The 12,197-nt window shown below is 48.8% G+C and overlaps 1 protein-coding gene across 1 annotated transcript in view; it reads left to right on the forward strand.

Annotated features, from left to right (window-relative positions):
- C9H8orf48 (chromosome 9 C8orf48 homolog) overlaps positions 1-12,197 on the forward strand; it is a 36,613-nt gene that overhangs the window by 2,473 nt on the left and 21,943 nt on the right. Inside the window, exon 2 of the mRNA XM_065411317.1 lies at positions 1,142-1,261. Coding sequence (XP_065267389.1) covers positions 1,142-1,261 — 120 coding nt within the window. The remainder of the gene's footprint in view (positions 1-1,141; positions 1,262-12,197) is intronic.

The following is a 12,197-nucleotide window of genomic DNA, read 5'->3' on the forward strand; positions in this document are numbered from 1 at the left end:
CTCCCATCAGCGCAGTTAATCCACCTCCCCAAGAGGCGATAGCTGTGTTGATGGGAGAAGCTCTCCCTCTGACATAGGACTGTCTACACCAGAGATTAAGTCGGTATAACTGTGTTGCGTAGGGGTGTGGATTTTCCAATGTAAGTCTGTACAGTAACTTCTCACTTAGTCATCCCAGTTAATGTTGTTTCGTTGTTAGTTGCTGATCAATTAGGGAACATGCTCGTTTAAAGTTGCGCAATGCTCCCTTATAACATTGTTTGGCAGCCGCCTGCTTTGTCCACTGCTTGCAGGAAGAGCAGCCCATTGCAGCTAGCTGGTGGGGGCTTGGAACCAGGGTGGACCTGCAGCCTCTCCCCCCCCCCCAATCAGCTCCCCGCTCCCCTAAGTTCCCTGTGCAGCAACCACCCAGCGGGGTACCAATTGCCAGCAGTTCAGCTGTCCCTCCCCCCACTGCCATGTGCTGCTCCTGCCCTCTGCCTTGGGGCTGCTCCCGGGAGCCTCCTGCTTGCTGTGCAGGGGAGGGGGGCTAGTGTCAGGGTGTCCCCCCCTCCTCCCCATCTCCTATACCTTATCTCCATGGGGGGGGGGGGGGGGAAGAGATTGTGTGTCCAGGGAGATTGAAGTGTTCTCCTAGGATAAATGGACACAAGTCAGATATTAGGAATGGCAATATACAAAAACCTTTAGGAGAACACTTCAATCTCCCTGGACACACAATAGCAGATTTAAAGGTAGCCATCCTGCAGCAAAAAACCTTCAGGATCAGACTTCAAAGAGAAACTGCTGAGCTTCAGTTCATTTGTGAATTTGACATCATCAGCTCAGGATTAAACAAAGACTGTGAATGGCTAGCCAACTACAAAAGCAGTTTCTCCTCCCTTGGTGTTCACACCTCAACTGCTAGAAGAGGGCCTCATCCTCCCTGATTGAACTAACCTCTTTATCTCTAGACTGATTCTTGCCTGCATAGTTATACTTGCCTCTGGAAATTTCCACTACATGCATCTGACGAAGTGATTATTCACCCACGAAAGCTTATGCTCCAATACGTCTGTTAGTCTATAAGGTGCCACAGGACTCTGTCGCTTTTTACAGATCCAGACTAACACGGCTACCCCTCTGATACTTATTTTTATAGGTGATCACTCTGAGTTGTCAGACTCAGAAACGATAGAAAAAGAGTTGACTGGAAAATGGATCAGCCGTCTCAAAAATAAAGATAACATTAAGCAAGGCAAATCTATCAAAACACACACAGGTGAGTTCAAAATCTGTATTAAAATCATTGCTTTTTAAATCTGAATTTTTCATATTTTAGTTGTATATTTTCAAGTCTGTCCAATAAATTAAAAAAAAAAAAAAGACCCACTTTCATTCCTCCTGTAATTTTGTTTTAGAGACCTCTTTGCCTTCTGCATCTTGTATAAATATGTTATCTGTGAAATAGTGATATTGGAGACCCCACAGGCACATTAGTCACTAGAGCTGCATGAAGTTTTAAAATTTAGATTTGACAAAATTTCAATTTTGATTAAAAAAAAACTTCAAAATTCAGATGCATTTTTTTAACCAGCTACAGAGCTGGTTGGAATTTCTTGTTTTTCTTTTTTAAATTTGTTTCAATTACATTTTGTTTAATGAAATGTACAGTTTCCCCCCACCCCCGCAGTGGTTCTGTTGGCTATAACATTAGCTGCTCCTAATCTGTGAACACATAACAGCTTTAACCAAGACAATGTAGTATTATGTAAATAGAGAGGAATGCTATTCGCATGTGCTTGGCATGCCTGCAAGAGTGCGGTCTTCAGGGGAAGGTGTTTAAGTCCCTCTTAAATTTTTCCAAGGAGGTCAGAACCTAAGTTCCCTGTAAGCTGCAAGGCCACCTGGCCATGCAGCAGCCTATTAAGTGCCGTACAGGCGCTCAGGGAACCTGCCCGGGGACCTGCCTGGGGAGGGGCGCCCCTCCCCAGCCCCAACCTAGCCCCCAACCTGCCACAGCTGGAGCAGCCCCTGGCCCCAATTATGCCAAAGCCTGGACCTGCTGCAGCTGGGGGGACCCTACCCCAGGCCGAACCTGGCTGGGGCGGCCCTGACCCAGCCAAGGCTGGGGCAGCGTGGCGCGAACCCATGTGGCTTGGCCCGGCCCAGACCCGGACCCGGCTGAGGTGGCCTGGCCCAAACCTGAGCAGCCCAGCCTGGACCTCTCGCAGGGCACCCCTCCCCAAACCCAGCCCGGATCTGAAGCGGCCGGGGTGCCCCTCCCTGAACCTAGCCCTGGCTGGATCTGCGGGGACCAGGGGAGGGGCACCTATCCTGCGGCCTCAGACCCAGAGCTGCCACGCCAGGTAGAGGCGCCTCTCCTCTCCAGCCCAGGTGCTGCTGCTGGGAGAGAGGGTTGGGGGAGTGCTGTCTCCCCACCATAGTCCCAGAGCACCCTCCTGCACCCCAAGCCCCTCATCCCTGGCCCCATCCCAGAGCCTGCACCCCAAGCCAGAGCCCTCACCCCCTCCACCCAACCCTCTGACCCAGCCCTGAGCCCCTCATCCCAAGCCCCACCCCAGAGCCTGCACCTCAAGTCAGAGCCCTCACACCCCTGTACCCCAAACCTCTGCCCCAGCCCTGAGCCCCGTCCCACACTCTGAACCCCTCGGCCCCACCCCCACCACATGAATTTTTTTATGTGCACTGATATGGCGGTGATATGTCACACATCACCTCCATATTGCTGCACATAACAAAATTCATTCTGCACATGGGTGGGAAAAATTAGAGGGAACACTGGTCAGAGCCACTGTTATTTAATTTAAAAAAATTATGAAACAAGGACTTTGCCAACAATTGAAGTAAAAGTGGATTTTCTTGAGTGAACGAACTCAAAAGTTTTTGGGTCATCCCTAAGTCCTTGATCCAGCAATCAGATCTCAGCCAAGTGAAGTCCTATGGTATCTGGGTCCCCAACTCTTTTTAACCCCTCTTCACCATGAAGAACCAAAAAAACCACCACACACAAGCAGGGAGGGGAAGGGGCCACGAGCTCAAACCCCTTTTAAAAATCACACTTAAGCATGTGGCCAGTAGCCACACAGTTGTGAGTCAGAATTCCTGACTCTGAGTCTGTAGCTCTGACTGTTCTATTACAGAACTCAGGGATGCCATACAGGACAGTGTGATGGGGGTGTATCTACCCTACGACACTTGGTGTAGAATGCAGGCAATGATAGGGACGTGCTAAAAGGTCCAGATAAGGAGGAACAGATGAGGAAACCCTCATGGCGGATATGGAAACAGAGAAGCTCCTGAAGTGGATGCTGGAGAGCCAGCAGCAGCAAGTGGCCCAACGACAACAGCAGCAGGCCCAGCAGATAGCCACCCAGCAACAGTTCCAGATGGCCCAGCATCAGGAGTAGCAACAGCAGCTGGTCTGGGAGCTAGCCGCCCAACACCAGGCACGGAAGGAGTGCCTGGTTCAACAGATGGTGACGCAGCTGCAACTGACCAGGCCACCTAGACTTGCCCTGGCAGGACCAGAGGCAGGGGACTTCTTGGTGGGGTACTGGTGCAACTCAGCCAGATGGGCCCAGCGATGATCCAGAGGCATTCCTCGTCATTTTTGAGCGGGTCAGCACTGCCACCCGATGGCTGCGGAGCACTGGGAAACCCTGGTGGCTCCATATTTGACTGGCCTAGCACAGTCTGGCTACTGTAACTTGGATTCTCATGAGGTACTGGATAACCCCAAAGTGAAGGCAATCATCCTGGGCCACACCGCCATTAGCCCCAACACCTACCGACAGCTGTTCTGCCAGGAATGCTAACCCTCCCTCGGAGCCTGACCTCAGACAGTGTTTCAGTGCCTTCAGGACTATTGCTGGAGATGGCTAAACCCAGAGAAGTTGACTAGGGCCCAAGTAGCCTTGGAACAATTCACCCAGATCCTCCCCACCGGGGGAAAAGAGTGGGTGCAAGGTCACCATCTGGCAAACCTTGCAGAGGTGGTATCCTTGATGGAGGACTATCTGACCACTGAAGGGCCCAAACAGCAGAACCCTAAACCAGGGAACCCCGGGGGGCAGGGGCCGGACTGCCAATAGAGGGAAGCATAGGCCCAAAATGGAGAGGCCCCAGAACAAGCCAGGGCTGCTGCTGACCAACTCATGGCGGGAGCCGAACCACACATCCACCCTTCTGTGAGAAAGAGTCCCATCAGGTGGACTTGGGGTACTGAGACCTGACCTGTGCATGGGAATACCCAAAAGCCAATGCTATGAGTGTAGTCAAGAGGGGCACTTCCAGTGTGATTGCTGTTTTATGGACTGCAGCCATAGCCAGGCGTGGGTGAATAGCACCCTGGTGACAGCCCCTCATCGATTCAGGGTGCAGTCAGATACTGGTCTGGGCTAACCTGGCGAAGTCCCCAGATCCGCTGGGGGCTCCTGTCCACCTGCAGTGCATCCACGGGGATGTATGACCATGCCCGACTGCCAGGGTGCGCCTTGAGGCAGGGTGCCTTGGTGAAGTATGCTGGGTTGGCTTAGCCCCAGCACTGGTGTGCCCAGTGATCCTGGGAAACGACTGGCATGGTTCAGAGAAGTCCTGCATGAGTGGGAAAACCAAATCTAGAGGAAGGGAACCCTGGGCCAGCAAAGAGGGGACTTCTGGGCCCTGAGGGACCTGACCTGGGTGAAGGTCCCCCAAACACCAGTATAATGCCCCGCATTGGATGAAGCTGGACAGGAATGCCTGGCAGTTGATAGGAACTTCCTAAGGGAGCAGAGGGAAGACCTGACCCTAAGGCCTTGAAACAAGTCAGACCCTGAAGAGGAGGGGGGCATACACCAACAGCTACCCTAGGGGACACATTTTGAGGTCCATAACAACCACCTTTACTGGCTGACCAAGGATCCTCAAGCATGAGAGGACCTCTGATAATTGCTGGTCCTCTGGAGATTCCAACAAGTCCTGTTACGGCTGGCCCATTCAGTGCCCTGGCGTGGGCACGCGGGGTGAGAAAAAACCTTGCAAAGGGTGGCTGTGATTAGGGTTCCAAAGAAGCCACACTGAGATTGCTCAATTAAGGCAAACTGTAGAGAATGGGACAGACACTTCCCAAAACTGGTGGTTATTCTAATACTTGGATTTACCAAGCCAGCAACAAAACAGCTTCTACAATACCTTACTGGTAGCACAGAAGCCAAAACACAGTTTCCTTAAAGCAACCCAGCCTTGGGCTTCCACCCAGACAGCCAAGTCTAATACGATGAGGATTATTGAAAATCTTGTTCATCATATAGAAAGTTCTACCAATTCCAAAGGATCGGACACATTACCTCCCAGGTTAAATATTTCAGAACTTACCCAAATATACACTTACAGCCAATTATTAACTAAACTAAAATGTATTAAAAAAGAAAAGAGTGTATTGGTTAAAAGATTATACATACAGAAATTAATACAGTACTTAGGTTAGTTTCATAGTAGATATGGTGAGCTTTAGAATTGCTAAGAGTCCTTTTTAGAATTAGTTCATCAGGTTATAGTTCAGTGTCCAAATATTCAATATCAGGGCTGTGAATTAAGCTTAAGCAGATCTGAGATGAAAGGATCAGGTCCCAAAAGCCCTTTATACATTTTCTGGGCATCCTCTTGACCCATGCAGTCCTTGGGCGAACAATAGGCTTTTGAAGTAACCCTCTATTTCCTAAGCATCACTGGTAATTAGCTACATGGATTAACATAAGGCAATTGCCTATCTCTGCCATTTGCAGGTGATTTGCTATATATTCAAAGAGAAATCAAGACAGTGATATTAAAATTTAAATGAACTGTAAATATAGTGATATCTTCTTTTGATCTCTGAATTAAGAGAATACAGGAATAGACAGGAGCTGTTGGATTACATTCTAACAATATATATGTAAACACAAAACCACAAATATTATCTATCAATATGTCTCTAAAGGTTGAATCTGGGTCAATTAGCGTGCAAATTGCTTAACCCTTTCTGGCCCCGTGTCAGAATGGTGCTTCAATTCTGACCTGGCATGCACAGGAGGTGCAAGACTTTTGTGTCTCGTGCCCATAGTGTCAGCAAGCCGGCCTGAGGGGGATACTGGGGGCACCTCTGATCCCACTCCCAGTCGCAATGCCGTTGAGAGAATCAGCATGGACTTGGTGGGATCCTTGGAGAAGAGCAGGTCAGAGTTCTGTTACATACTTGTAGTTGTGGACTATGCAACCCAGTACCCCGAGGCTGTCCCACTACGTGTGACCACAGCCCCCACCATACCCACTGAGCTCCTCAAGATCTTTGCCAGGGTTTGGGTACCCTGGGAGATACTAACAGACCAGGAAACAAATGTGTTGTCTAAAATGATGGCAGAATTGTGCCACCTATCAAACATCTGAGCCCTCAAAACAGTGAGCCACCCACAAACCAATGCCCTGGTAGAGAGGTTCAACAGAAGCCTGAAGGCCATGCTCAAGAAGTTTGTGGATGACAACCCGTGGCAGTGGGGTTCCCCAGGTCTCTATGGGATTCTCCTCATTTGATCTCTTTTATGGGAGACAGCCCAGGGGGTTCTTGGACCTGCTCTGAGACACCTGGGAGAAGTCCAGGGTCATGGGGTCGGTCCCCTATATCTTATAGATTCGGGAATGTCTCCAGGGTTCACACTGGAGAATTTACTTCAGGCACAATGAACCCAAGAAGTTAAGTACAATCGGGGGACCAAGCTGTGGACCTTTGAGTCCAGGAACAGGGTTCTACTCTTATTGCCATTGTCAGAGTCCAAGTTACTTGCCAAGTGGCAGAGACTGTTTGAAGTAGTTCAGAGGGTGGGACCAGTGGATTAAGAGATCTGGCTAGTGATATGACGGAGGGATCTCTGGATATATCATGTTAAGCTCCTGAAAGTGTAGAAGGCCTGAGAAGGCCTGTTGATCACCCCTTACCCTCCCAAGCTGGGACCGCTATATTGGGAAAGACCTTGACCAGAGCAACAGCTACAATTACAACAGCTGGCCCAGGCCTTTGCCACCGTGTTGTCACCCCCCCTCCCCGGCAGACGGATGTAACCAGCCACCATATAGCCACCAGCCCAGGGCAGAAGGTCTGAGACCACCACCGTCTGCTTCCCAAAAGATGTGGGAAGTGGTCTGGAAGGAGCTTGAGGTGATGCTTGCCCTGGGAGTCCTGGAGTGAAAGCCCAACGGGACAATGAAGTTCTGCATAGACGTCAGAAGGGTCAAAGCCATCTCACATTTCAATGTCTACCTGATGCCATAGATAGATGAGCTGCTGGAATGGCTGGGAAGTGCAATTTTTTTTTTAAATCAATACTAGGCTTGACCAAGGGATACTCACCCTCTGACCCTGACATCCTGAAAGAAGATGGCCTTCCCTACATCGTTCAGCTTATACCAATTTGTCACCATGCTGTTAGAACTGCATGGGGCCACAGCCACATTCCAATGGCTGATGGGTTGACTGCTGCACCCACACAACTGGTATGCAGGAACCATTCCTGTTTCATCTGGACTTTTCAAAACCCTTCATCCTCCAGATGGACACCCCAGAAGTCGGAGTTGGGGCAGTACAGTCACAGGAGCTGGATGGGGAGGAACATCCCATGTTTTGCTTAAGCCAGAGACTGTTCCCCTGGGAGACTAAATATTCAATGATTGAGAAGGCCTTGGCGGTGAAGTGGGCATTCAAGGCCCTGAGGTATTATCTGATAGGGAGTCCCTTTCACCTGGTTACTGACCATGCACCCCTCTGGTGGTGCAACACCATGTAGGACACGAATGCCCAGTTTATGCAGTGGTACCTCTCCTTTCAACCCTACGAGTTCATTGTACTACATCATCCAGGCAGGGCCCATGCTAATGAACACTTCTCCCAGGTGGGAGGAGAGGATGAAGAGGGAGGGCCCCCACCGGGTCCTATCCTGAGGGGAAGGGTGTGTGGCAGGGTGTATCTACCTTGCAAAAGACAGTCACGAATACAGACAGTTTTGTTGATCATGTCTTGTCAGTAGGAGAGAGGCACTAAGGATTTATCTGGGGAATCCCTCTAAGACCACTGTTTTTAAAATACGTCAGAATCATATAATTCTCATTTAGAAAGATCTTTATACTCCAGGGCCCACTAATTTGTGCTCATTTAAGGAGTGTTAAGTAATGATATAGCATTAAGGAAATCTTTTACCTCTGATTTTTTCCCCCTCAGGGTTAGGGATTGTCAGGTTTAATCCTTTGCATCCATAATTATATTTATCACCAGTGCAGTGAAGGAAAAAGATGAAGGGAGGCAGGGGCGAGGGGAGAGTTTCATATGATGTGGTCTACAAATGTCTATTCCTCTTGGAGTTAATAAATGCTATAGTCTGTAGCCATAAGAGCCTCTTATTGTTTTATCTACTTGGAGACTATCTTGATTACTTCTTAATTGTTTTTATACATAATTGAAGATGAGCTCATCTAGTACTAGGCTGCTGTATAATTAATGTCTCATCAGTAAACTTAGTGAAATTCTATCAGTATACACATTGAAATATTACTCTTCAAGTAGTGCAGCAAAAATTTTCCAAATCTTACTAGTGACATTGTTAGATATGAATAAATCACATGCCTGCCTATGGGAATACCCTGAAATAGCCTTTTATGTTTTAAGTTGTAGTTTTCCTTCTTTCAGGTTCCAGATAAAACCAGGATATTTGCTTTAAGAAAACAAGAAAGCTTCTCTCTTTATTATTCTTTCCTACCTCCTTAGCCTGTTTTATTGAGTACATGCACTTCAGAAGTGACTGTATGCTAATTATCAGGGCCGGTGCAAGGAAGTTTCAAGCCCTAGGTGAAACTTCCACCTTGCGCCCCACCCCCCAGCCCTGCGGTAGCTCCCTGCCCCCCCCCCGCCCTGCGGTGCCCCCCCCCACGACAGCTCCCCCCCCCCAGCTCACCTCTGCTCCGCCTCCTCCCCAAGCATGCTGCCCCCGCTCTAATTCTCCTTCCCTCCCAGGCTTGCGGTGCCAAAGAGCTGATTGGCACCGCAAGCCTGGGAGGCGGGAGAAGTGGAGCAGCCGCTGCGTTGGGAGAGGGAGTCTGAACCGCACGTGTCAGCGCGCCGCCGGCAGCCCAGCCCAGGAACGCTGTAAAAAAAAAAAAAAAAAAAAAAATTGGGGGCACCACTTTTTGGCACCCCCAAATCTTGGTGCCCTAGGCAACCGCCTAGTTTGCCTTAATGGTAGCACCTGCCCTGCTAATTATACATAAAAAGATGTCATACCTATATAAAATGACTAACAACTATAAAATTTACCATGAAAAGCAACAATTCCTAAATTGCAGATGTCTGTATTTCTGAAAGTTTAACTAGGAGAATTTAATAAAAAGGTTTAGACAAGTGCTTAATTTAGAAGTCTAATCTCACCTCTGTGGGCTTGTCTATGCTAAACTTGTTCCTCTTAAAATTTCTCCCATATGGTATCACTGCATCAGTTAAAGCAACAGTGAGGGCTCTAATATATCCATTTTAGCCACTGGGTTGTCTAGAACGGTTCTGAGCAGGGTTTGATGACATGGTGGTTAAAATACATGTCAACACTAGTACTTCCACCATCACTGGTGTGGATGGAGCTGTACCAGTGGTAGCAACACAGGGACATTTTAGAGTAAAAAAGGCTAATGTAGATACAAGCAGTGAGTACATGTAAACTTCTATTTCAGTGGTGTATGTGTTTTTGTATGTGCATAAAGGGGAGCAGAGAGACCTATTTTTGTGCATCTGAGGTTTTTTTTTTTTTTTTTTTTTTTAAACCTGGCCTCATATATTCCTGTCTGCTGAATAGATCTAGTTTCTCATTTGTGTGCGCACAGGTTTCCACATGCCCAAAGACAGTAACTATTGACATATTTAACACACTACCCAACTAGGCTTTAAGGAGCTGTAAGGTTGAGAGGCAAACCATGATCATCTTGTGTTGGTCGATAGCATAGAACATGCATTAATGAATTAAACATCACAACATCCCTGAGTGGTGGGTGGGTATTATCTCCCATTCTACTGAGAGAGAGAGAAACTAAGGCACAAAGAGACTTAATGACTTTCCAAGGTCACGCAACAAACCTAAAGTAGTGCCAGAAAGATTCCAGACCTTTGGACTTTGCCTTTGCTGTAACTACTCATCCCTGCTTCCTGTCCTCTCAAGGAAAGAGACAATGCAGAATAGTTAAGGCTGACGTGTTCTGTTGTACTTAGATACGACAAATACATGAAGGGTTATGGGATACATAGAAACATATGAGGTGTCACACCAGAGTGAACTAGTCAGGTACGTTGCCTCTGGCTGATATTCTGGTTCTGATGCCAAGCCCAAGTAAACAGGCTTGTTGTAGGAGGGGATTCAAGAAGCGGTTTTTGGCGATGGAACCCTCCCCCCGCATAAGCTGTGGAGTGGCAGCAGACTGCACTGGAGAAGGGAGGGTTTGGACAATACATCACACAGACAGAATCCAATGGCTGCATACCTGGACTCACTGTCCTCTCCCCCGAAACCTCCAGCACCATGGATTACAGTTCTGCAACATGTAGGGGGGGGTGGAATTCCTGCATGAGCCCCCAGAAAACTGCTCCCCTGTGTTGGGAAGGACAGGGCAAGAATTCTGTCTATTCCAGTTTGAATTGCAAGTTTTTTGTACTGCATTGGCTTACAGCTGACACTCAGAGGAAGGGAGAGGCATCCCTCTCATAATGTTCTTGATTGTGCAATATGATTTCAAGGATCTACTTCTTGACAAGACTCACTCTACCCCTGCCGACATAGCTAGTTTGTTCCCTGAAACACGAGGGATATATACATTTTAGTTCCCTGCAATAGCTGCACACAATTGACCTAGTTAAGAACACAGAGCCAGTCTTCTCTTTTAATGTCTATTAGTTTGCTCAACATTTTTACTGTTGTCAGGTAAAATAATATATGGCACTGTGACAGAGTTGGACTCACCACTGTGGCACCTCCCGCTGGTCACTCCAGGAATTAGTTCAGTCCATGGGGAGCACCCTCTGCTGGTGGTGTCCCATCCATCATCTGTTCTCTGCTGGTGTCCGGACCCACGTTGTTCCCCACTCGGCAACATCCATTTCAGACCACTGCCCTCCGACGGTGCCCCCTAGTCTAGCCTCACCCCTTCCAAGGGGTGGGGGTTAGCAACAGTCCTTGCACCTGCCTCAGTGGCCAACCACAGCCTCCAAAGTCTAGCCCCTTGTCTCAAGGGCTAGTTGCAGTTTGTCTCGGCCACCCTACTGTGGGGTCAGGTGCAGTACAAGTGGGGGGAGGGGAACAACCCAGGCCCACCCACTACTCTGGGTCCTGACCCAGGGACCCTCTAGTGGCAGCCTCCCTGCCCTCCTCTCCCCTTGTCCAACTGTCCCTGGGCCACTTCCCATCTGGCCCCTCACACCCTCTAGGCCCTTTCTATCAGGGCCCACAGTCTGGTAGGTACTGGGCCAGAACCTTCCTATGCTTCCCCCCAAGCCTGCCCAGCACTGCTCTGTCCAAGGTGCTGGTCTCCTGCTCTGGAGACAGACCTTCCCCCATGAAGGTCTGGGACAGACTGCCTACTGCTCTCCTGGGCAGCCTGTATATAGGGCCTAGCCTAGCCCTGATTGACTGGCTCTAATCTCAGCCCTGATTAGCTCTCAGTAGGCCCTTCCCTGATTGGCTGCCGACCTGCACAGCCGCTCTGGCCTACTCTAGCCCCCTCTCACATGGGGGTGGGGCAGCCGCCCCACCACAGGCACCTTTCCTCCAAAGAGATCCCAAAGCACTTCACAAATATGTACTATGCCACTGAAATCTAGCCACCTCTGAGGTAAACTTCTAATGCACAACCCTGCAGGATAAAGGGAAATGAGGAAGTTCTATGGCCTTTGCTATACTGGAGCTCAGACCAGATGATCACAGTTGTCCCTTAGAATCTATGAATCTATAAACCCTCACCCTTAAGAAAAGTGCTATTAAAGCTTTAATGTCCATGGAGAGCTAATAAAGCAAAGACAAATACCTTTGTAATGTCTCATCTGGAAGACCTTGATCGTGCAAGGTGCTGAGTGCCCTCAATTCCTGTTGACATCAGTCTTAACCAGGCAGGAGGCATTCACACCTTACCAGATGTGGCTCCAAATGATCAAATACTTA

This window comes from Emys orbicularis, chromosome 9 (assembly GCF_028017835.1).
Source record: "Emys orbicularis isolate rEmyOrb1 chromosome 9, rEmyOrb1.hap1, whole genome shotgun sequence".
In the NCBI taxonomy this organism is placed as follows: Eukaryota; Metazoa; Chordata; order Testudines; family Emydidae; genus Emys; species Emys orbicularis.